The sequence below is a fragment of the Panthera uncia genome, chromosome X, assembly GCF_023721935.1.
Source record: "Panthera uncia isolate 11264 chromosome X, Puncia_PCG_1.0, whole genome shotgun sequence".
NCBI lineage: Eukaryota > Metazoa > Chordata > Mammalia > Carnivora > Felidae > Panthera > Panthera uncia.
The window spans coordinates 32,166,624-32,189,048 of NC_064817.1; the positions used below are offsets into that span (position 1 = coordinate 32,166,624).

Sequence of the window (22,425 nt, forward strand, 5' to 3'; positions counted from 1 at the left end):
CTTCATCCTCTTCCCCCTCCTCCTCTCCTTCCTCCCCTGCTTCCCCCACTTCTTCTTCTTCCCCTTCTCCCTCTCCTTCCTCCGCTTCTCCCTCTTCTTCTTCCCCTTCACTTTCTCTTTTCTTTCCTTCATCCTCTCCTTCCTCCTCTCCAACCTCCTCCCCTTCCTCTTCCCCTTCCCCCTCTTCCTCCACCCCTTCTTCCTCTTCTTTCTCTGCTTCTCCCTCTCCTTCCCCTTCTCCTTCCTTCCCTTCCCCCTCTGCTTCCTCCTCTCCTTTCTCTGCTTCTCCCTCTCCTTCCCCTTCCTCCTCCTCCCCTTCTTCTTCCCCTTCTCCCTGTCCTTCCTCTTGAGCTTCTTTCTCTTTCCTTTCTCCCTCCTCCTTGCCTTCTTTCTCTTCTTCCTCTTCCCTGTCTTCTTCCCCTTCTCTCCCCTCCCCTTCCTTTTCATCTCTTTGCCCCTCCCCTTCCCCTATCTCTTTATGGTCTTGCTCCCTCTCCCTTTGGTCCTGGTCCTCCTCCTCTTCTAGGTCTTTCTCTCCCTTATCCAGGCTCTCTGTTTCTCCTCTTCCCTCCTCTTCCTCCTCTTCCCCCTCCTCACTCTGACTCTGTTCCACTCCAGAATTTCCCTCCCGCTGGATTCCCCCCTCACCTCCAGCTTCAGGCACATCCTCCTCCACCTCTCCCCCTGCCTTTCCCTTGCCCTCACTCACCTCAGTTCTGTCTTTAAGGTCGTCTGACAGGATCTCTATTTCCTTCTCCTCTTTTCCTTCGGGCACCTCCACATTTTCCTCATTTGCATCTACCTCTTGCTTCTCTATTTCACTTCCTTCTGACTCCTCTGTGCCTTCCTGCTCCTCTGGGATCTCTGACAAGTGCCCAAAGTTAAAATTATATTTTGCGATGAATGTGGACATTTTGTGTTCAGTCTCTTCCTCGTGTCTTTGTTGAATAAATTTCCTGCTATACCACAAGTTTTGGTCAGTTTCCACTTCATCATCCTCTTTCTCTCTGCTACTAAATTCTACTGACTCGGGCTGCTCAGAGCCATCAGCGATACCTTGCTGACTTGAACTTTCTCCTTCCATGTAACTGTCTGACTCTATAGATTCTCTTTCACTGTCAAAGATCACGTCTTGCTTGTTCCTCTTACTGTCCTTAACAAAGCGTTCACTCTCTTCATCCTCAATATCCACATCTCTATTTGGTAAGTCGTCAAAGAACATATTCATATATCTTAAATTCTCTTCACTTTGTCTCATATCCTTCAGACCTGCCATTTCCGGCAGCTCAGCTCCTCTCTCAGACACTGCTTCTTCCGTTTCTGAGTCCTTCAGACTTTTGCCTCCATCGCTTTCCCGTTCTATCTCTCTACCATCAGGTGGGTAAATACCGTGCTTGCTCTCACATCTAAATATCTCTTTGCGCACACCCTCGGCATGGGTGTCAGCCTGAGGCCCCGGCTGGCCCCACTCCTCGCCTAAGTCCTCATATGAAAACGCGCGCCCAGTCCCAGGTACTGGCAGCATGTACGTTCCCTTTGCCACCAGCTGTCTATATACTTTCCCCTCTTTCACCGTTCTGGACGTCTCTTCACTTGCACGCTCTTTACTACCATCATTTTCAAAGTGAGCTGTATGCTGCTCCAGTTTCTCGACTGTTTCTCGTTTCTGCAAATTTTGTGAAATAACTGTCATAGGACTGTTAATTGACAAAGGTTAACTTATCTGCTACAAAACACCGCCAAGATTCTGCATCACTCTTAAGTGTCGCTGGCAGAATAAAAAGCGTCCAGTTGGACCAGATGCTTTGCTCAGATGTCGCTTTCTCTAGAGATGATTTACGCTACTCTCTAAGTCTACGGGGCAACCGGTTCTGCTGTGGTACCGTGTCTCTGCGTCTAACCTGCACATTCTTACCACCTGCTTCCATTTGGCCGTTACTCACACAGTACCATCGATATTTCTTCTCTACCCCTTTTCTCATCCTGAATCAATTCTCAAATGGAGTACACTTCCAGACTGATTCTGCAGAATACTGTTAAAAATGTACACTTCTCTTCCATGCAATGCAACTACCTTCCCTAGTATTTTAATTGTCAAACTGTGATTGGTCTTTTGATTCCATGAACTTCCCAAAACAAAATAAATGAAAATGTGAAATTGTTACAAAATAGAAAAAATGAATAGCTTATCTCTACAAGAAAAATCTGAAATGAAAACAACAAATCTTCTTATCCACATACTAGATAATAATATCTTTCTTTTCAAAACAATTCTTTGGGTTTTCAAATTTTTAACCCTTTCCTTTTATCTATTGTATTCTTTAATTATAAAAACTTGCATATGTAAAAGAAACCACTATGAGGAAAAAATACTTCAGGTAAAATGTAAGATTTTTATAAAAGCTATGAAACTAAACATTGTGACTCAAATGATACATTAAGAATATGAAATTAATTTCCTGCTGGACAAAATAAGGTAAAAATCAAATTGTTGGCCTAAATTCTACAAGCTAACGAATTGAAATATTCGATGAATTCAGCTCTCTGGATTGTAAAATCTCATGAAATCAAGTTTTAAAAATTGGCATGAGTGCTAGGCCTAGGAAGAGGTCATTTTTTTTTGCTTAAAAAATTATTAAAACAGCACAAGTTAAAAATTAATATGTGGAAACACTAAAATAAATCTTTTTCTGTTCACTAGAATAGGTCTTGTCAGGCTTCTGCTTAAAAGGACTACGTGTATAAAATATATCTCAGTTTAAAAGGAAGTGCTTTCCTTTTCTGTTTGTTCTCAGTCCTATTTACAAAGTCACAATTCTTTCCAGAGCCCTAAAGAGAGACGGAGGCCCAGATGCCAGAAATGATTTCTACATGCATGTGTCTTTATTTCCCTAGTACAGTAAGGCAGCACGGAAGAGGAGAGCCTCGAGTCTAAAAAAGGAAGAAAATACGTAGGAAAGATATCTGCATGGAAGTATAGTCAGTCAACATTCGCTGGGCTTCCTCGGTGTATTACGACAACAACTCTCCCATATTCAAAAGGAATGTTGTTATTGGCCAGGCCTCTCAGCAAACTAGAGATAAGACTAAATGAAGACTGGCACTAAATTTTTATAATTCAGTGAGACTCTCTTGCATTTTGGTTAAGGAGTTTTAGTTTATTAATGTGGCAAAGGCACTGGAAATGGAAATGAAATGTTTTCTATAAGCCTTCTTCCTTCAATTTATATTTCTCCAATTTACTTTTCTAATCGCCAAACCCCTCTCTTCCTTTCACCTCACTGGTCCTCAAAGCCAGGAGAAGCAAAGGATTTTAGGGCAGGCCTTTATCTTGACAGGGCTGTGAAAACCAGGCTATCCCTTCCTTTTGCTATTCATTTGTTATTCATTAAAAGCGTCCCTTTATCACCCAAGCATGGTTTCTGATTAATTTCCAAATGTTTAATTCTGTTTTTATGCTAGCAATTCCTTGACAGATTAAAACTCATTCCACACATTGGAAAAGCAATTATCAAGTATTTTCACTAAAACCAGCAAATTTCAGAGCTAGAAAAGACCTTTTAGGTCAGCATGGTAACTCAACCAAAGTCCTACTCAACCCAAGTCTGAGAATTGTTCTGATAAACAGTAGCCTCTTCCAGTATTTAGGAAGTGCTGTAATAATCCTTTGCTTTGATGATAAGAAAATACTGCTATTAGACTTGTTAGTGATACCAATGAAATTCTGTCACCCTTTCTGCACCACAGGAAATATATTCCAACAGAACAGACCCAAATTGAGGCTATCTACAATGTATTCCTGTGTCTGTTAAAATCTAAAGTAAATGAATACTTATCTTTCATGTGTTCTTTCTAGAAACCTTTCAACAAAAAATGTAATTTGAACTGTTCTTACCCACAATAATGAAAATAAGTCTCCATATTTTACCTTTTGTTTTTGAACTGGTGATAATTTTAATGACTTTTCATTGGAATTCAGGCTCATCATATGTGTCTGAAATAAATAAAAAAATATGTTCTAAAAAGAATACTATGTATAGAATTACACATTTACACATTCTAATGTATATATGAAATTAACACAAAACAGTTCAGATAGTAATATAATCAACTCTCAATTGCATACTAATGTTATGAGGACTGAAAGTAATTGTATTTGTATGAAATCTGTACCTCAATAAAATAATGTGTAACATAAAAATAACAAGCAAAATGAAAACAAAACCAAAATCAAAAGCTTTTGTGATGCATTTAACAGTATAGGAAGTATACACACATATGAATACATGATGAACTAAAATTCAAAGAAATCTATACAGATAAATAAGAAAACTATTACCATATTTAAAACATCAGTAGTTTCTCCAAGGCTTTCTGAATCTGTTGCTGAAGAAATGTCTGTCTCTTTCTCTGTGGTCATTTTATCTTGAAAATAATCTGATTCAAAGGGAAAAGGGAAAACCAGATTTCAATGGAAAACTGAAAGACAACTAGATAACAAATTATTCCATAATGTAAAGTGCAGGCATAATATTACTAAAGTCCTTTAACTTCATGTTTAGGGAACTGAACAGAATTCATTCATAGTGATAACAGGTTTTAAAGTCTCTTTCTGAAAGTTGAAAGGTTTTGATGCTGATGATAACAACTGCTACATTCATATGAACGGGCAAATACTATTCCTTTGGGAGATGTACTACCCAGGTATCAAGCACTGTGACAGCCAGTCCCTAAAAGGGGCCCCAGTGACCCACATCCTCCTGGTATGTGTGCCCTTGTGTTGTTCCCTTCCACATTTTACCAGGCTGATCTGTATGGCCAATAAAATAAAGCTGACATAATTGTAATGTCAATGCAGTTTACATCTTGGTCCCCCTGCCCCGTCTTTCTCTCTTGCATCCCTTTCTCTGGGGGAAGCCATGCTAGGAGCATTCCTAGGGAGAAGTCCACATGCTGAGGAAGTAAAACCTCCTGCCAATCGCCACATGAGTGAACATGGAAGAGGATCCTTCGGCCCCAATTGAGCCTTCAGATGACTACAGCCCCATCTGACAGCATGATTGTAACTGCAGGAAACACTCTGAGCCAGAACCCCTCAGCTGGGCTGCACCTGGATTCTTGGCCCTCACAAACTCTTAGATAAGTTTTAAGGTCACTTGTTATGTAAAAAAAGATAACTAGTACAAGCACCTACAAACTTGCATGGAAAACTGTAAGGTTATTACATCATAAAGCAGATCATTAAAACTTATGAGCTTGGGGCACTGGGTGGCTCAGTCAGTTAAGCGTCCAACTTCGGCTCAGGTCATGACGTCACGGCTCGTGGGATCAAGCCCCGGGTCGGGCTCTGTGCTGACAGCTCAGAGCCTGGAGCCTGTTTTGGATTCTGTGTCTCCCTCTCACTCAATGCCCCTCCCCCGCTCATACTTTGTCCCTCCCTCTCTCTCAAAAATAAACACCAAAAAAAAAAAGACTTATGAGCTCTACTTGACCTTACATTTTTCTCATTTACTCTGCCTGCATTTAGCACCTGTATACATATTTGAGAGGAACTCCTGAATGAAGTCTTCGCTGAAAACACCAGTCCCCACTGATCTGTCCCTTGTAAATACATTCAATTCAAATGAGCAAATAACCAGTTTGTGCTTATTCCACGTGAGGTACTATGCGGGAGATAATCAACTTAAGTAACTACTATTTCTTAATGAACTTACAGTCTAGAAGGGAATATAAAATATGTGATATATTGGCATGAGAAATCACACCCGAATGTTGGGAATCAGGAAATATTTCACTGAGGAGGTGCAGGGAAGAGTGAGCAGAATTCTGAGAGGAGTAGATGAAGTGGGCAGAGAAGAAAAGGAAGCCCAGCGCTAAGAGAAGTGGCAGAATGACTTGTAATGAAGGCTTTCCATGTGCTGGGAGCGCACGCCTTCATACATGTTGAGTGACCTCCATGACAACAAGAGAGGTAAGTAGTGTATCTCCGTTTCACAAATTATTAAGTGCCAAGTGTCAATGTCAGGTCTGTCTTGACTTCACAGCTTTTCCGCTAAGTCTGACTATGAAGAGCTCAGTTTGATCAAGATTAGGAGCTGGTAAACTATTTCTGTAAAAGGCCACATAGCAAACATTTTAGGCCTTGTGGCCATATAGTCTCTGTCCTAATGACTCAAACGCTGCTACTGTAGTGGAAAAGCAGCCATAGGCAATACATAAAGGAATGGCACGACTGAGTTCCAATAAAACTTTACTTACAAAAATAAGCAGCTGGCTAGATTTGGCTCATGAGCTGTAGATTACAGACCTGTGACCTAAATTAAGGTTATAAGAAAAAGACTATTGACAGATGAAGCTAGAAAAGCATGTTGGGAGTTATATGGGGAAACTTACACTTAATTAAAAAAATATTAGGGATTCTCAGAAGACACTGGAACAGACAGGAAATGAACTGTGCCTGAGGAAGGTTAACATAGGAAATGCTAAGCAGGATAGTTTGGAGACGGCAGAGAATGGAGGTTTGGAAAAGAGACAGTAGATCATTTAAGCTTTGCCTTATACCTGACTGAGAAAATAGAAGTCGTCAGACCTGATCTGCCTTATCTTCCCACCAACAAATGGACACATTTACCTCCACTTTCCTGTTAAAATATAGGATGTGTCTTTCCTCTTATCAAAGACTGCTCGGTATGCCAGCCCCACTCTCCTCAAGAGTTTTGCACTTTGGGGATTATCGCTCTCGTGTGCTACCAATCCATCTGGGACTACTGGCTCGTGTCCATTAGCATACAAAAATGCTCTAACATTTTCCATTGACCCCACATCTCCCTCTAACTGCCAGCCCTTTTCTCCACTCCTCTTCATGACGAATATGCAAAAGGGTTATCTACACACCCCATCTCTTCACTTCCTCATTTCCCATTCATGCCTCAACTCTAAACACTCTGGTTTCTGCCCTCATCTTCCCCTGGAACTACTTGTGTCAAGATCACCGGTGTTCTCCACGATGCCAGATCCATGGGATGCTTCTTTGAGCTTTTTCCATGACCTCTGAGCAGTACTTTGAATTCAGGACCCTACTCTCTCTTGATTTCCCTCTTACCCTACTGGCTGATGGAGCTTCTCTGCTGGCTCTTCCTCCCAAACACTCTAAATGTTAGATGTTTTTAGGGCGAAATCCTGGGCTCTCTTCTCTAGCTAGTAGGTGATTCTACCTATCAGGTGATTTCACCAAGTCCCATGGGTTGCAAATACCATCTCTGTGTTGTCTGGGTTCCAAAGTTCTCTCTCTAGTTCAGACCTCTCTTCTGAACTTTAGGCTTGCATCTTCAACTGCCTGCTTGATATTTCTGCTTCGATGTCTCACAGGTATCTCAAACTCAATTTTTAATTTTTCCTTCAAGCTTGCCAACCATCTTCTTGCCTAGGAACCATCCTTGATTCTTCCCTTTCCTTCACATCTATGTGTAATCCATTAATAAGGTTGGCAAATCCAGTTAGTTCTGTCTAAAATGTATGTCCAATCTGCCCCCTTCTCTCCATCTCCACAGCAAACACCTTGGACCACACACTGATGTCTCCTGCAAAAGGCTGCTAAATGTTCTTCCTACTTTTGGTCTTTCCTCCCTACAATCCATACAGAGGCAAACAGAGCATCTTAAAATGTAAATTGGATTGGAGCACATCACTCCACTGTTTAAAACCCTTTAATGACTTTCTATTGCACTTAAGAAAAACACTCAAATAAAATAGGCTTCTCATAGCCTATAAAATCATGAATACTTTCCCATTCTTTCTTCAGCATCTTTCTAGCCTTTTCCCCACTGTCTAGCTCCAATGGTCTTCCTTCCTTTTCTTATAAACTGCCTCCAAACCTTTGCCTACATTATTTTCCTTGCCTAAAATGCATATCATTCTCTCTCTTCATGTGGCTGTCTTTCTTATTCTTTATGTTTTAGCTTAAATGTCACCTTCTCAGCAAGATCTTCTCTGACCTTTCTACCTCCCCGATAAACACTGAAGTCTGCAAATAATTTAGAAAAAGTCACATTATATGTTAGACATAACTTTCAGAATACTTTGTAGACACTTTTAGCAAACAGCCACAAAAAGATAAGGGATCACTTTTCTTTTGGATGTAGCTACAAAACTCTGTACATGTTCACATTCAAATCTCTTAAGGTAGGAAACGACTTCCCCCACACTGTAAACTTCTCTTTTCCTTGTACACACTGTTGTCAGACTCGGCTTTTTCCATGTACAGGACAGAATGGTGCCAGTGATTCTTATCTCAAAAGGGATCATACAAAAATTGTGTGTGAGATGCAAGAAACCAGCTCCTTATGAAGGTCCTGGTTGTAGATAATATTCTATTCTCATGGCGTACAATTCTTGCTTTTATGACCTCAACTTGTCTAGGTTCTTGATCCCAAAGACACTACAAATTCTCTGTGCCATGGTTCTTAATTCCAGATGCCCAAATTATCTTAATTCCAAACCTACTGCTTACTCTGATCTCTTGGGTCCTGGATTCTTACCCTGCCCCTACTATCCATGCACATTCCCTGCAGTAACATACATACCCTCTTAAGATACACAAATACCTGTAAACAAAATTACTTAGAAGAGGACTACATAGCCAAGGAGCTGGGATTACAATTTAAAACATTAAATGGGGGTGTCTGGGTGGCTTAGTCAGTTAAGCGTCCGACTCTGATTTTGGCTCGGGTCATGGTATCATGGTTCGTGAGATCAAGCCCCATGTCGGGCTCTGCACTGACAGCACGGAACCTGCTTGGTATTCTTTCTCCCCTTCTCTCTGCCCCTCCCCTGCTCGCGCTCTCCTTCTATCTCAAAATAAATAAACGTTAAAAAAATAAAACATAAAATGTATATCTAATAGGCAGTGAGGTAGAGGTGTTAATAATAACCAAGACTATACTTACAAAGAGGTTCCTAGAGGTGCTAGGCTCAATGCTAAGTATTTTATATACCGTATCTCATTTAATCTCAATCACTCTCTAAAGAAGTATTAGACTCATCTCAAAGATAGGGAAACTAAGTCTCAGAGAAATTAAGTAACTTTCCCAAAGTAAATCACACAGTCAATAAATGTCAGAGCGGACATCCCACTCCGGGTCAATTGAACCCCATACCCCATGCTCTTAACCACTATGCTATACTATCTAAACGCAGGACTTCACATAGGTCCACCAGAAGACTAGTATTCGAATCCTGCTCACTTCATTTATAAGCTGAGTGGCTGTGACCAAGTCACTCAGTCTCTTCAAACCTTGCATTTCTTATCTATAAAAATAACAAATTTATTAACTCCCACCTATTTCATGGAATTGCTTCAGGATTTAAAGGAGATGATATAAGAGAAGGTACTATGTGTATCATACATTGCTCTATAAAAATACGCTGTTATTGTTACACGGGATTTCTAGGGTCACTTATGATGCTCTGTATTTGTAAGAGTATTCCTGGACTTGAGCTCAGATAAGAGATGTCAGCCTCTAACTAGGAAGACAATTTAACTAATTGACAAAAACATCTTAAGATAAACATGAAAACAACAGAAATAAAAGGTACATTTCTTGTGTGAGCCTGCAGAGTATCAGATGTTACCTGGTTCCATTGGCTGCATGAGGTCTTCATCTTCAGGTATCATGGTCTCTGGCAGATTAATTGCAGACATATGGAAAGGAACTGGAATGGGGGAAAAGCAAACAGGTGGCACAGGATTCCCTTCAAGTGGAGGTAGTGTTCGTGTTATTCGAAAAGAGTCAGGCGATTTCTCCTTTAAAATAAACAGGTTAAATAAACAGAGGATGTTTTTAATATTGATATAAACTGTTCTCCAGTTGCTAAACATATTTAAGAAAGAGACTTCAAAGTTACCCACTGTCCCACATTCATTTTTAAATAATCCCCAAGAACTCAAAAATGTTTTGTTCTGTTATCTCTGTATCTAAATTGCTCTAAATTGTTAAATTAGAAGCCTGTTTTTCACATGATGGGGAAAAGCGTATATGTATTTTCTCTGCTAGGAAACAAAAAATCAGTCATGAGGCCTAAACAAAAAGAGTAACTCCAAAACACTGATATTTCTCAATCTTTCTATATATGCTTTTTCATAACAAAAAGTCAAACTTAACCTTTTTACTTCAAAAGGAAAATGTTTTGGAACTTAATTTTTATTTATTTATTTATTTTAATATATGAAATTTATTGTCAAATTGGTTTCCATACAACACCCAGTGCTCATCCCAAAAGGTGCCCTCCTCAATACCCATCGCCCACCCTCCCCTCCCTCCCACCCCCCATCAACCCTCAGTTTGTTATCAGTTTTTAAGAGTCTCTTATGCTTTGGCTCTCTCCCACTCTAACCTCTTTTTTTTGGAACTTAATTTTTTTAAAAAGGAATGTCTCCTTTAAAATTATTTGACATTTTCTTTTTTTTAAATATTGTTATTGAAATAATCATTTTAAAGCTGAATGAGAACCTTTAAATCTCAATGAGAAAGAACACTCCCTATCTCGAACGGAAGTCCTTATTTCTGTTTCTTACATTTCATTGTTTATAATGGATAACCTTCCACAGCTCACGAGGTATAGCCAACAGATAAAAAGCAAAGTAGAATCAATGCACATAGAGGTGAGAAAACAATTCAGCATTCAACGTGAAGAGCTGAGATAGGCCTCTAAAAGGACGCTTTGTATCCTTGCTTTGTATCCACTCTCGGTAAGTCAAGGTTATCCATGATCATTTGAATTTTCTCATTTGTGTGTGTAACAGCTTAACTCTGAATTTGCTTCAAGTTTGTAAGCCTGAAACTCTAACCATTTTATTTCGTAAATCTGTCTTAAAAGACCCTTCTTTGATTTAAAAAGAAAATGAATTTTTTTGTTTTCTTTGTAGTGCCATGATATAGAATTGGCCACAATTTGTACCCTCTCTCGTCGCCGCACACGTGCTGATAGAGTTGTTTGCAAAACATTTCCTGAGTTCAGATCGCTGAGGGGCAGAGAAGCCGCTGCATGGAAGCAAGCATCCTTAACTTCCTCTAACTCAATTTCTTCTGTCCCACCAAGTCTTGGAACGGCAAAAACTAGCATGTGACATCCACCACAAGACACCTGCAGCATAAAACCACAGATAAATCAATCAACACCGGCTTCAAATGCAAAGGGGTTTTTAACAGTTGGCAGCCACAAAACGTTTACTTAATGGTAGACTTCCTAGGTAGTCAGTCAGTCAGTCTGCCCCCCTCCCAAGTTACATACGCACACACGGATGGCAATATATATATAATTTAAACACTGCAATTGAAAATGAGAACAAGTTTAACGTACCATTTTACTTCCAATTTTATAGAGTATAGAGAAAAAAACTATTTGGCACATTACATTTCTCCTAACTAGTTAGAAAACATTATTTTAATTTGGGAACAACACTAACACCTTGAAAAAATTACTCCGAGAAGTTCTACTTAGAAAAAAGTGATCCAAGCATAAATCAGTCTCTTGGGGAAATTAAATCTCCAAACCTTTTTCTTTACATGAACACTTTTTTTATTTTAATGCTTCAAAGTCCTTAGAGTGAAAGGTAAGCATGCACAATGGTGCAACAATGAAAAATGAAACCAACATCCAAAGGATTTTCAGAAATAGCTGATTTTCAATAAAATGCCTAAACCACCATTGTGTAGCATTTGCAAGACACAGATTTTTAGTGTCTTTATAGTGTTCAACGTGGTGGTTATAAGAATAGCATACTCTGAACCTTTACTTCATAATATTTTGAAATTATTATTTCTTTTTTAATGTTTACTTATTATGCTGAGAGAGAGCACCAGCAGGGGAGGGTCAGAGAGAGGGAGACACAGAATCCGAAGCAGGCTCCAGGCTCCAAGCTGTCAGCACAGAACCCAATGTGGGGCTCCAACTCAAGGACCACGAGATCATGACTTGAGCCAACGTCGGACACTTAACCAATTGAGCCACCCAGGGGCCCTGAAATTATTATCATTTCAAATAAGACTCAGTAAGATCTAATTCAACAAATATTGACAGTGGACTACTGTCAGATACTCTGCTGGGCGCTGGCAGAGGCCACAAAGCTTCCAGGCATGGCACTGTTCTGGCTCTCAAGAGACACAGGAGAACGAAGCAGAAGAGTCCAGATTAGGGCAAAAAGGAAGATGCTGACGGGAGGGAAAGTAGGAAAGGGACAGATTTTCCAAGTGGCATGATGTCTGACGTTTGGCTTTTAGGAAACGAATATACTGATTAGATATAGGCATGATATTCTTTTATACAAACATAAAATTCCTTAGTTTCTATGAAATACTGAAACTCAAGTATTACAATATGAAAATGTAAACATGGAAATGTGGTGCCCTTACCAATTGAGCTATAAATCTCAAAAAATGAGAGCACAAAGTGGGAATGAACTGATTGGTAAAGTTCTCCAGTCCGAGACCTAATTTTCCGTATCGACCATCTCCAAAAGTATACATGAGACCTATATCTAAAATGCAAAAAAAGAGAGAATTATAAAAGGCTTACTTATATGGATCTACTTATAAATAGACAGATATATTTACTTACATTGCAATTGTGATTTTCCCCCTCAAATTCTACACCATATTTACTCTGACTCACTGATATTTCCACACCCTATGTGGTCTGCGTGGTCCTGCACATAACGTTAGGCAACAGATACTCTGAGAAAAATCATTAAGCCCTTGGCGGCTTGTGAATTTGAAGCCCGGTCGTGTGAGGCACTGTGTGCAACAGCAGCAACCCAGTGTGAGCGATCTTGTGATGTGCGCCATCTTCTCAAGGGGAAAGAGATTTTTGTATTCTGAGCCCCCTATGTTCCAATGCAACCTATTTTTTCCCCCTCAGGCCACTGATTACATCAGGGTTTCTCAGCCTGGGTACCACTGACATCTGGTGTCAGGGAATCCTTGGCTGTGTGGGTCTGTCCTGTGCTTTGTGGAGTGTTTAGCAGCATCCATAGCTTCTCCCTACTAAATGTCCAGAAAACACCCTGCCTCTGCAGTTGGGACAAGAAAAAAATGTCTCCAGACACTGTCATGTGTCCCTGCAGGACAAATCACCACCGGTGGAGAACTACTAGCTTGGACCAATCCAACTGTCTCTTTTACTAATTCGGTCCCTGGGCCGTGGAATGCCCCTGAAGGAAGTGCCGTAAACCAACCAAGTGGACTAGTCCCTATACCAATAACCGAGGACCCCTTCGATGATGGGGAGTCATCTGGCTGCTTCTCTGCAGTTAACCCTTTGCCCATTGCCACAGCGGCTATTCTGAACCTTTGCTCCTCTTCTCAAGCCCTCCTTCACACTTTCTCCCTCAGGTGGGGGAAAAGGTCATGGAAGCAAAAGGAAAGGGGGGCAGGAGGGGATTTCTTTCTAGTGTGGGGGTTAGGAAGGCTTTCAAGCTGAAACCTACAGGATGGTTAGGATTTTAGCTGCAAGAAAGGAGCACATCCAAAGGCTCTGAATCAAGAGAAAACATAACACAGTCAAGAAGCTGAAAGGCAACTAATGGAAGGAGATGAGTCTGAAGAGGTAAGAAGAAACCACACCACAGAGGACCCAATTAGTTCATATTAAGAATTTTTAAACTCTATCTTAAGGGCAATAAACTGAATGAATGGTTTTTTAAAATTTTTTCAAAATGTTTATTAATTTTTGAGAGAGAGAAAGAGAGAGAGAGAGAACAGGGGAGGAGCGGAGAGATAGGGAGACAGAATCAGAAGCAGGCTCCAGGCTCTGAGCTGTCAGCACAGAGCCCAACGCAGGGCTCGAACTCACAAGCCGCGAGATCATGACCTGAGCTAAAGTTGGACACTTAACCGACTGAGCCACCCAGGCGCCCCTGAATGAATGGTTTTGAGCTAGGACATGTTAAGATCTCATTTGGGAACTTCTAGTTTAAGAGGGCAAAGTAATGTCATCCTAAGAAAATTCAAGAGAACTAAATGAAAAATGAGAAATAACATTATGCAGTAAAGTGTCAAGTTCAAAAACCATAAATAAGCAATAAGCAGTATTTACACCCTGAATTTAGGCTCTTATAATACTTAGTATTAGCTAATTTCTTTTCTTTAGATACCCTCCTTATCATCCTTTTCCCTTCTTCCTCTTCTTTTGACCCCTCATTTCTTTATCCAAAGTGCTTTTTAGGCTCTGTGTTTTAACTTGATGATCTATAGCCAGAAAAAATAAACTCTGATCCAAGCTACTTTATTGTACTTCCAGCTTGAGAGCTGTTTAAAACATAAGCCACTGGCTACATAATGGGGAACTGGCAAGAAATTACAGATAACTCACTACACACCTCTCATTAGTCCTGGAAGAAAAAAATTCATAACACCTGCCCCCTGAGGAGGCTTCATGAGCAAAAAGACAAACCAAGTTAATGTTCAATTATTTGTGCTATGACTTCTTCCATCAGGAGGAAAGGTAGTATCAAAATTTAACCAAATAGTCTAATTGTATGTTAGATGATCCATAAAAAGTATGTATTTACCATCTATGGCAATTTAGAGTTGATGAAAAACAGCAGTAAGGACAGTTGATGAAAAACTGACATAAAGACCCTGCAGTAAGGGATACATATCAACAACCCTTGTGGGACCATGAATGAATAATAATTCTTTATGTTCTATATAGTTTGATTTCATGCTACATTAACAAGGACATTGATACTTGAAAATGGGCAGGTAGTTCTCTCTGAAAGGCTCTTTGGGGAAGAAGGGCAATGCATGGTAGTACGTTGTGTTTGCAGATTACCAGTTCCCCCAACTAGATACCATTAGATGAGCTTCATTTAGCAGTAGCTTTTTTAGAAAGAAGGAAACAAATGTGGAAATACCAGTATCTGGTTTATTTCAAAACACTGTATGATTTCTGCCTTTTTATGTTTGACTTCATTTTTAGATAGAAATGTGAGCCAGAAAGACTGAAATTACAGAGGCTTTTGTTCCAAAGCAATGATAATTGTGCAGTATATCAATTACCTACAGGTAAAGTAAGGGAGTCATTTCTAAGGGAGAATCTTATATTGAGTCCATATTAGCAGCACATGGTTTCTAAGGTTGAGAAGTAGGCCCAAAGCAGTCTCCATGGATAATGGAGAAAGTACAGAGCGAAAGATCTCGAGGACTCAGGTGTCCACTTAGCAGCCTTTGAGGTGCCCTTCCATCACTGGGGAGAAAGTACCAGAGTCACTCCTGAAAACGCCTCCTAGTGGCAAAAGCTTCGTAGGAACCGACTCAGCCAGAATATAGCTGTGTCTGACTGAACGTGGAGACTCTTTTATAGTAGGTTCTTTCTTATAAGACTTTTTCCTCTGGCCTGAGCAGAGTTAAGAGCCTGCAAACTGATGCAATTTCAAAAAGATTCCAGCTTTCTGCCAGAGTATAATACTACTATAGCACTGACTTGTTTTGAGGTTCTAAATCTTTGGATCATTTACACTGATTTTAAATTGAACAAATACTAAAAAAGAGTTTACAACTTTACACTTTGGCATATTAAACAAGAACTTCTATTTTGTCAGTTATTGATTCCTTTGCTTAAGTTAGATACGATCATTCCACATAGTTTTTATTTTGTACTAAAACATACCCAGTTCTATAAATATGTAACAGAAATTCTCATCTGTACCTGTTATCAGAGCTGTGTGATTTTCTCCACAGGAAATAGAACTTATTTTCTGATCCTTAATATGCTCAATGACTTTGGGTACTGAAGTTTCGAAAAGAAAAGTACCAAGACCCAGCTGACCGAACTGTCCCAGCCCAAAGGTATACACGGCTTTCTCTGAAAGGGAATGAGCAAATAAATATAAGAAAAGGACTGCAGGGAAGCAGACACAGTCACCATTATAGCTAGAAAAACTGTCACAACCAACTTTCATGATGAAAGTTAAGTGCCTCTGAAATACCCATATAAGAATGCTTAATACTTAGGTACACATTCTCAATGACAAAGGAAGAGAAAAATGACAAGGCACACAATTCTAAAAGTTAGGGCATGGGCCTGGTTTTATCTTTTACGTACAACCATAAGAAGAATTGCTAAAGACACGTAACTCAGTGAACTACCTAACATGTCCTTATAATTAGCACTCAGCTTTTTAAAAATAGCATCAGTTGTCATTAAGCTAATTCCTTTCATTGCCTTAAAATAAAAACATGAGTAGTGTTTCCTCCAGAAAAACTCCTTACTTTTCAAAAGTAGTTTAACAGAGTAATATATTTTGTAAAACAATTTCAGAGGAGAATTTGCATGAGAATTACAAGTCACCAGGGGCACCTGGGTGGCTCAGTTGGTTAAGCATCTGACTTCAGCTCAGGTCATGATCTTGGGGTCCATTGAGTTCGAGCCCCGTGTCAGGCTCTGTGCTGACAGCTCAGAGTCTGGAGCCTGGTTCAGATTCTGTGTCTCCCTCTCTCTCTGCCCCTCCCCTGCTCACACTCTGTCTGTCTCTCTCTCTCTCAAAAATAAATAAACATAAAAAAACAAGTGCCTATCTCTTGCTGGCCAATAATCACTCTAGCTTGCGCAGACTGAGATGAGCCTGGGAAATGAAGCCATTTCGGCAGCCTGAATCACGCTACACAAATTTTGCTCCTTACCCTATTGGGTTCGCTCTTGGGTACTTGGATGATTAGCAATGACAACAGTTTCCATTTTTTAAAAAATGACCTAAGACTCTTTTACCTAAGGACGTTACGTTTCGCAACTAATATATTTTTGGTCATATCACCTTTGTAACATTTAACAATGTAATTTGACGCTGATTAATAATACCCTATTAGGAAAACCAGTTTTATTAGCTTCAATAGTATTCTGATTTCTCAGAATACACTTGATCTCATGACTAGTAGCTTGCTGCCCTGTAGTGACTTCACTATGGACCCCATCTTATAAGCAGGACTGTTTTGTTTGTCGGGAACGCTGTGGACGACATACCAGATTACATCTATCACTCGGTCTCACTCAGTGTATCCCAAGTTCCAGGCGGACACTTTCTCAACAGGAGTCCACTGTCTCCCTGATTCTAAGAAGAAACTAATCATACCTTCACTACAACCAGTAGTTTCATTTTCTAACCTATTACAGTCAATGTAGAAACATTATGTTTTAAATAAATTCATCAGCAATGAACTAATTGAAATTACCTTTAAAGTATTTTAATGAATGATACCCAAACAGCTTTTAAGATCAGAGTTACAGACAAAAGGAAAAAGAATGCTAGGGAGGGACCCCATAGAATCACCTAATCCAAGCCCTTTCCTTTAGTGAAGGGAATGGTCTGGAACAGATGGTTAGCTATTATTTCCTTTAAGGTCTTGCACAGTATTCTATAGCTCTCAAGTATTCAATTTAGCACTTAGTCAACGATAATCAATACATGCTTCAGGTCCATTTCTTCATCAGTTAGGACTAAACATTTCTGTCCACACTGTACTCCGGGACACAGGTTTCTCACCAGGGCTGGATCATAATAAAGCTGTCACAGGTCCGTGGAGATATGTGAAAAACAGGTAAAGTAGTGACTTTTCCATACAGATAAATGTATATAATTTAAGAGAGTGTGTTTTACAATAGAATTGAGAGCTTATTAATATTTGTTTTGAAATGCCCGTTATTTATGGTATAATGATGGAACGCTTACATTTTTTATGCAATGTCCATATTTAGCCAAATGCAAATCAGAACATGGCAACTGTCTGTTGGTCCTTGTATTCTTTTTTTAAAAATTTGTTTATTATTTATTTATTTATTTTTGAGAGAGAGACAGAGTGTGAGTGGGGGAGGGGCAAAGAGAGAGGGAGACACAGTATCCGAAGCAGGCTCCAGGCTCTGAGCTGGCAGCACAGAGCCTGACGGGGGGCTCGAACTCGTGGACCACAAGATCATGACCTGAGCTGGAGGTGGACACCTAACTGACTGAGCCACCCAGGCACCCCTGATGGTCCTCCTATTCTTTTCACAAAATTAAAAATTTTAAATATGAAAACTTTACTGCTCTGTGACATCCTGAAGGCTGCAAGAATCTAAAGAGAACAATTTCTGGCAGCAAAGTTTTTAACCTCAAAATTAAATCCACAGAAAGGTAAATTTCTATAATCCTGCAAGAAAATATCACGCTTCGGTGCATTTTTAAATTTTAAGTATAATTAAAAGTTATGGATTATCTGGGTGCTCATTTTCTATAACAGTATTTTATAATATATGGCTGAATGACATTATTATTATATAATCAATATTTGTGTCCTTTAGAATAAGCTTCAGTCTCCTAATAAATTCTTTCTATAATCTTTGTAGAAACTATAGAAAATATATGACACATAAAGAATAAGTTGTATTTCTGCCTATAGAATACATTTTCAGATAATTTATAAAGATTAATTTAAAAGTGTAATTTCTAGAATAAATCTTTTTTTTTTTTTTTTTGGAGAGAAAAAGAGAGAGAGAGAGAGAGAGAGAGAGAGAGCATGTGCACAGGGCAGGGGCACAGGGAGGGGGAGAGGGAGAGAGACTCCATGTCCAGCACAAAGCCAGATGAGGGGCTCACTCTCACGACTGGAAGATCATAACCTGAACTGAAATCAAGAGCTGCACATTTAACTGACCGAGCCACCCAGGCTCTGCTAGAATAAATCTTTCCAAAAACATATGAAAATTCATTCTGTTAGCAGAAATTCAAAGAAATCTTAAACCCCAGAATTATTTCCAAAATTCAGAGTGGAGGTCTTGGAAAAAAATTATTTCTAACCTGGAAAAAGGATCCCATCAGGGCACTGTAATTCTGGAAAACCATAGCTTAATAACCATGACTGGGATTTAGACCAAAAAGTTAAGGCAAAGTGATAGAAGGGAGGGAAATCTAAAGGTAAAATGTTGCTCAATCACCTTGCAACATTAAGCAGATCATCTGAGAATTGGATATTATTCAAAATTTGTCTAGAATGCTAACTTTGGGTTACTTGACGATTAAGTGGTAACTTCAGAAACTGTTCATTTCTTTTTGACCAAAAAAAACCCATAATAATTCACTGACTGTATTACCTGTATACTACTCGTCATAAAAAAATCTGATGCTGAACAAATTTAGGGGCAGCAATTTAGTAAGTGTATTATCAAGAAGTACATATATTTCACCGTATTGACTAGCATCCTGAAAAGTGACATGTCATACCAAACACGAAATTCAAAAGCCAAAAGTGACATTGCGTTTAAGGCTCTAACTTTCTTTTATTATCTAGAATTTAAAACTTAACATTTTTTGATGAATTACTATAACAGAACATAAAAATCACAAAGAAATGACCAACTTCTACATTGTGAATATCACAAAGAAAAGAATCATCAATGACATGTAGAAAATAGCATGAACAGGGAAAAGAAAATGTTTCAGGAAAAATAATGTCAATTTTAGATAAATATGGAATATATATACACACACGCGTGGGCGAGGAAAACGGTCCTTGAAAACAAGCTAAAACAATGTTATCTGCTGCCGTTAAAGGTGTTAAGATCATGAAAATGTCCACTATTCAAACAAAAGATTCGAAACAATTCAAAAAGATTCATTTTTTTCTACTTACAAATTTCTTCCATACGCCAGGAATGTGTGTTAACGATGGAAATCAAAGGTGGGGATCTTAGTAAAAACCAGATGCAAGGCCAGCCTATGTGAGGTATCTCAGACGGTCAAGCTCATAGAAGCAGAGACCAGAATGGTGGTTGCCAGGGTTGGGAGGGGGAAAGGGTTGCAGCTTATCAATGGGTACAAAGTTTCAGTTGCGCAAGATAAGTTCTAGAGATCTGCTGTGCAACACTGTGTCTAGAGATAACGATACTGTATTACAGACTTAAAAATCTGTGAAGAGGGTGGATCAGGTGTGAAGCTTTCTCATCACAATAAAAGAAAATGAACGTAAATGTTTTTTTCATTAGCCAGCACAGAAAGTTGGGAACGCAGCAGCGAGTTCCACACGTACCTGTGAGAACCACCGTGTGCCCTCCACCACAAGCTACCTGGACCACCTTCTCGGGAATTCCAGGCACCGGCTGGGGCATCCTGTGGTTGCAAAGCAGCTGATTGGGAAGACCTAACTTCCCACTCTCTGGTTCTCCAAACGTGTACAGTTCTCCCTCCGCTATTGAAGGAAAAGAACAGTAGTCAATGATGACAGACCTACGGACAAAATACTGGTCTTTGAGGTACGCGTTCTCACGTTCAACCAAAAATGCATTCAATGACAACTGGATAAATTTAACCTTTCTTGAGATATTCTTACTGCATGGTAAGGAAATAAAGCTAAGGTTTTCTTTTCCCCTTGATTATTCTAACCCAAAATGTTCATGAATTCACAACCATCACTACTAATGAACTAGAAAATGATTTTAGCTCTTTCATAAGACATAGAGAAGACCATCTTACTTCCACTTACTTTTAGTAAAGCAAAATGACTAGACATTAAGCCCACATAGGGACATGGATTTTGTCTTGTCCATTTTGGTATTCCAAGAACCTAGCAGTGTCCAGTATATGAAATATTTAATGAATACTTGTTAAATGTTTTATGAAATTTGTTTTAAAAAACTCATTTATGTGTGAAGTAAATATGCTGAGTAAGCCTTAAGATAGCAGATTTTACTCAAGTAGATGGCACTTCCTCCAGAAAGATTCTCTTATCAAGGAACTCTTGATGTTTAGTCACTGTCTTGTCCGTACTAGTAGTCTTGACTTGCTTCTGCTATACTTATCACACTATGACTATGAGCTTCTTGAAGGCAGGTACATTTGTTTTACCCATTTCTGTAAATGGATAATAATTGAATTCTATAAGGCAGGAACTTAAAAATCTTTGTAGATATATAATGTAATCTGACACAGAACATATCACCGCTGGTGTGAGCAAAGAGGGAACACGGTACATCTGATTGCTTATCACTTGCATGTCTCCAAGAGAACCACGATTGACTACGGACCAACCCCGGGGAATGTGGCCCTTGGAGTATTCTTTGTTAGTGCTTGACATTTTTGTTTTGTATACCTGAGGCAGCGATTTATGCCAGCGTGGGTCCTTAGGGCACCTGGTTTCATTGTCGAGGGACCTGAGTTTCAGTTGCTGTGACTACTTGCCAGCAGGTTATACCTACACTGCCAGCCCCCCACAAAGAAGCCTCAGGCCCTGAGAATACAGTGGGCTTCTCTGGGCAGGGACATCACACACACATCCCTGTAGCTCACTGCCAAAGAGAAAGCACGTCCTGTGCAGCCTCAGAAGAGAAAGGACTAGGGAGCGTATGCTAGACTTCTCTGGAAGACAGGTATCTTCTTCCAGCTGTTCCTGCTCTGTATCCTTTGCTGTAATAAATGTTAGCCGTGAGTATAACCTGCTATTGAAGCTTGAGAGTCCTTCTAGTAAATCAGAACTTAGGGAAGTTGTGGGACATGCCTGGTATGCACCACTTAAAACTTGATCAAATACTACAAAGATAGTTGTACCAGTTTTCTGGACTGATCAGCAGAGAAAATCAAGTAGCAAATGCTGGCATAGAAGTGTCCCATATGTCAGCTCCCTTCCTCTTTTCTCGTGCCTCTTGCCTCTCACATGAAAAGAGTCACTAAGTCCAAATGAGTTTCTTTCCACTTCTGTCTATAAATTTCCTGCTGTTCCTCACATCTTAACACGGGTGAATTGTATGGTATGGGAGCTACATGTCAATAAAGCTGGTTTTGTGTCTGTTGACTTAAAAAAATTGTTTTTTCATTCCAGCCAGTTAACGTACAGTGTTGTATTAGTTGCAGGTGTACCATATAGTGACTCAACACTTCCATAAATCACCCAGTGCTCATCACGACAAGTGCACGCCTCGATCCCCTTCACCTATTTTCCCCATCCCCACCCCCTCCACCTCCCCTCTGGTAACCAGCAGTTTGTTCTCTATAGTTAAGAGTCCGTTTCTCAATTTGTCTCTTTTTTTCCCCTTTGCTCATTTGTTTCTTAAATTCCACTCAATAAAAAGGCATAAATACAAACAAAACAAAAATGCTCAGTGTAATGCCTGCTGGTTATGACGAGCAATTCCCCTTGTTTTCCTACTGGCCAAAGCAGAGTTTGCTCATAACATTGAATCTGGCACTTTTATTAAAATCTAAATATAAGACCATGCTTTTGCCTGGGGTTTTTGTTTGGACTGTTTTTCCATTTGTGTGCTCTTTTTGTTTGTCTCATAAAGTGAGCACAGACTAGAGCCACCCCACAAGCCCAGAAATTGCCAGTAAGTTGGTAGGTAGCATTGCCCCAAGGAACACAACTAATTGTTCATTCACTCCCTCCCTCATTCGGTGATATTTATTAT

At 39.6% G+C, this 22,425-nt stretch overlaps 1 protein-coding gene across 6 annotated transcripts in view; it reads right to left on the minus strand.

Moving 5' to 3' along the window:
• The window catches only part of RPGR (retinitis pigmentosa GTPase regulator), an 84,653-nt gene that overhangs the window by 50,766 nt on the left and 11,462 nt on the right, over positions 1 to 22,425 (minus strand). For 5 of the 6 annotated variants that reach the window (XM_049643680.1, XM_049643682.1, XM_049643681.1 and 2 more), the window contains 8 exons: positions 20,055 to 20,213; positions 15,706 to 15,861; positions 12,411 to 12,535; positions 10,957 to 11,142; positions 9,631 to 9,802; positions 4,340 to 4,437; positions 3,929 to 3,994; positions 710 to 1,666 (listed from right to left, as the gene is read on the minus strand). In XM_049643680.1, coding sequence (XP_049499637.1) covers positions 710 to 1,666; positions 3,929 to 3,994; positions 4,340 to 4,437; positions 9,631 to 9,802; positions 10,957 to 11,142; positions 12,411 to 12,535; positions 15,706 to 15,861; positions 20,055 to 20,213 — 1,919 coding nt within the window. The remainder of the gene's footprint in view (positions 1 to 709; positions 1,667 to 3,928; positions 3,995 to 4,339; positions 4,438 to 9,630; positions 9,803 to 10,956; positions 11,143 to 12,410; positions 12,536 to 15,705; positions 15,862 to 20,054; positions 20,214 to 22,425) is intronic. The other variant, XM_049643683.1, reaches the window with a different exon arrangement.